This window comes from Trichechus manatus, unplaced genomic scaffold (assembly GCF_000243295.1).
Source record: "Trichechus manatus latirostris isolate Lorelei unplaced genomic scaffold, TriManLat1.0 scaffold00311, whole genome shotgun sequence".
Taxonomy (NCBI): domain Eukaryota; kingdom Metazoa; phylum Chordata; class Mammalia; order Sirenia; family Trichechidae; genus Trichechus; species Trichechus manatus.
In genome coordinates, this window is record NW_004444247.1 from 61,486 (window position 1) to 63,287 (window position 1,802).

At 48.5% G+C, this 1,802-nt stretch overlaps 1 protein-coding gene across 1 annotated transcript; it reads right to left on the reverse strand.

Annotated features, from left to right (window-relative positions):
* Nucleotides 1-297: 297 nt before the first annotated feature.
* Nucleotides 298-1,386, reverse strand: LOC101354736 (melanoma-associated antigen B3-like). The gene has a single exon (XM_004390625.1). It carries the CDS (start codon nt 1,384-1,386, stop codon nt 298-300), a length of 1,089 nt encoding a protein of 362 aa, XP_004390682.1.
* Between the last annotated feature and the right edge of the window lie 416 nt (nt 1,387-1,802).

Genomic DNA, 1,802 nt, shown 5'->3' on the forward strand with positions numbered 1-1,802 from the left:
TTATCTTAGCATCCCCAGCACTAGCACTGAGCCTTTCAAAGAGCAGATGCTCAATTAATGTTTAGGGAATAAAAGAGCCAGTGAGCAGGTGATCTAATTTATTAGGATTGCATTTCCCCACATTCTAGAATAAGCTGAGCATATCCAGGTATAAATTATTTAATTTTACGAAATGGAAGACTAAAAGAAATAAAGAAAACCAAGACTCGATCATCATGTTTTATTTTTATTCCCCCTGCTATTTCATTATCCCAACAAATTTAACTTTGGGGTTCTTTGTCATTTCCAGGGAAATCTCTACTCTGATGTCAGATTATCTAAGCCGGATGGTAAGAAAATCTCAGACTTCACTAGTGGGTGAGAGAAGCTGCTGCACGTGGCCCTGGGAAATGCACTGGCTATGGTGGTAGAGCCAGCCTTGCCTGTAAGTCTGGTTTGGGCTTTCCCTTTCTCTTCTCGCATAGCCTCTTCATATAGGGAGCAGAGAGTACTGGGAACAACATCATTGACCTTGGCTAAAAACTCAAGGATTTTAATCTTGGAAGTTTCAGCGTGGGCTCTGGGACCCCACAGGAATTCATAGCATGCAGGATCACTGTTGGGCACCTGCCGGTATTCCAAGTACTTCAAGTTCACCAAATCTTTGGTGATGAGCTTCCTGGGCTCCCCATAGATGAAGTGCTTCCTCCCAGCAAATACACGCATCATACTCAGGAATTCCCAGATCTCCTTCTCAGTGGCACAGTTGCCCTTCCATAAGATCACACCCAGGACAGTCATCAGTAGACCAGTCTTGGGCAGCCCCCTACCAGCACGCACCCTTCCTTTGTTGGGGAGGTGCAGTTTGCTGACAAGGGCATAGCTCTCAGTGGCAGAGTCAACTTCTTTCACGTCAACTGCAAACACAACCTCGATGCGCTCAGATGCTCTCTTGAGGATCTCAGAGAACTGGCCCTCGTACTTTTGGCTGACAATCTTCAGCATGTCTGCCTTTCTAATGGGCTGTTTCATTTTATACTTGTACATCAGGAACTGCTCTAATAAATCTGCCTTAATGGCTAGAGGATCTGGGCATGAGCCCTCAGTGTCGGAGAAATTTGAACTGTCCTCCTCTTGGCTGTTGGCATCTTCATCCGATCTTGTGCAAGAAATGTCTGCAGAAGTAGTGCTGGTGGAGGGGGCTGTCTGAGGCCGCTGGGGAGTACTACGTGACTCATCAGCAGAAGAACTCTGGGGAGGATCCCTAAAAAGTGGAGAGGGGGAGGAGAGGGACTCTTCTTTCACTGCTGTGGTGGCCTTAGCACCTTTGTGATCCTGGCTGTCACGTCGGGCCTGGTGGTGTTTGTCACGAGTTTTTCGGAGCTTATGCTTCTGACGTCGAGGCATGATGACTCTGGTCAGGGACAGCAGGCAGGACCATGGGCAGGAGTGCAGGTGATGTGGGCTCTCAGGAAGAGGGGGGCTGAGAGGGTGTGCACCCCTTCAGCAGGCAGGTTCCACCTTGGCTTTAACAAAGGACACGTCTGCAGATTTCCATGAAAGCTACTTTTCTCCTGACAGCCTCTCTTTGAGAACTCTGTGGAGGAAGTTATAAGGGGCCTTAGGCTGCAGCCTGCCAGACCTGCCTGGGGTTTACTGGGGCTGTCAGCAGGGTCTCATAATGGTGATCCCTCTATTCTGGAGTGGGGGTTGTTTCAGTTCACATTTAGAATATCGTGCTATCAGTTGGTAGATCATGGCCCCCCTCACGTCAGCTGCTTTGAAATGGACACGTAAAATCAAGGCAGACATCTCCCTGAGAC

What these genes read in the sequence shown, in the direction of transcription:
- LOC101354736 (XM_004390625.1), bottom strand. Translation starts at nt 1,386, where the DNA reads ATGCCTCGACGTCAGAAGCATAAGCTCCGAAAAACTCGTGACAAACAC.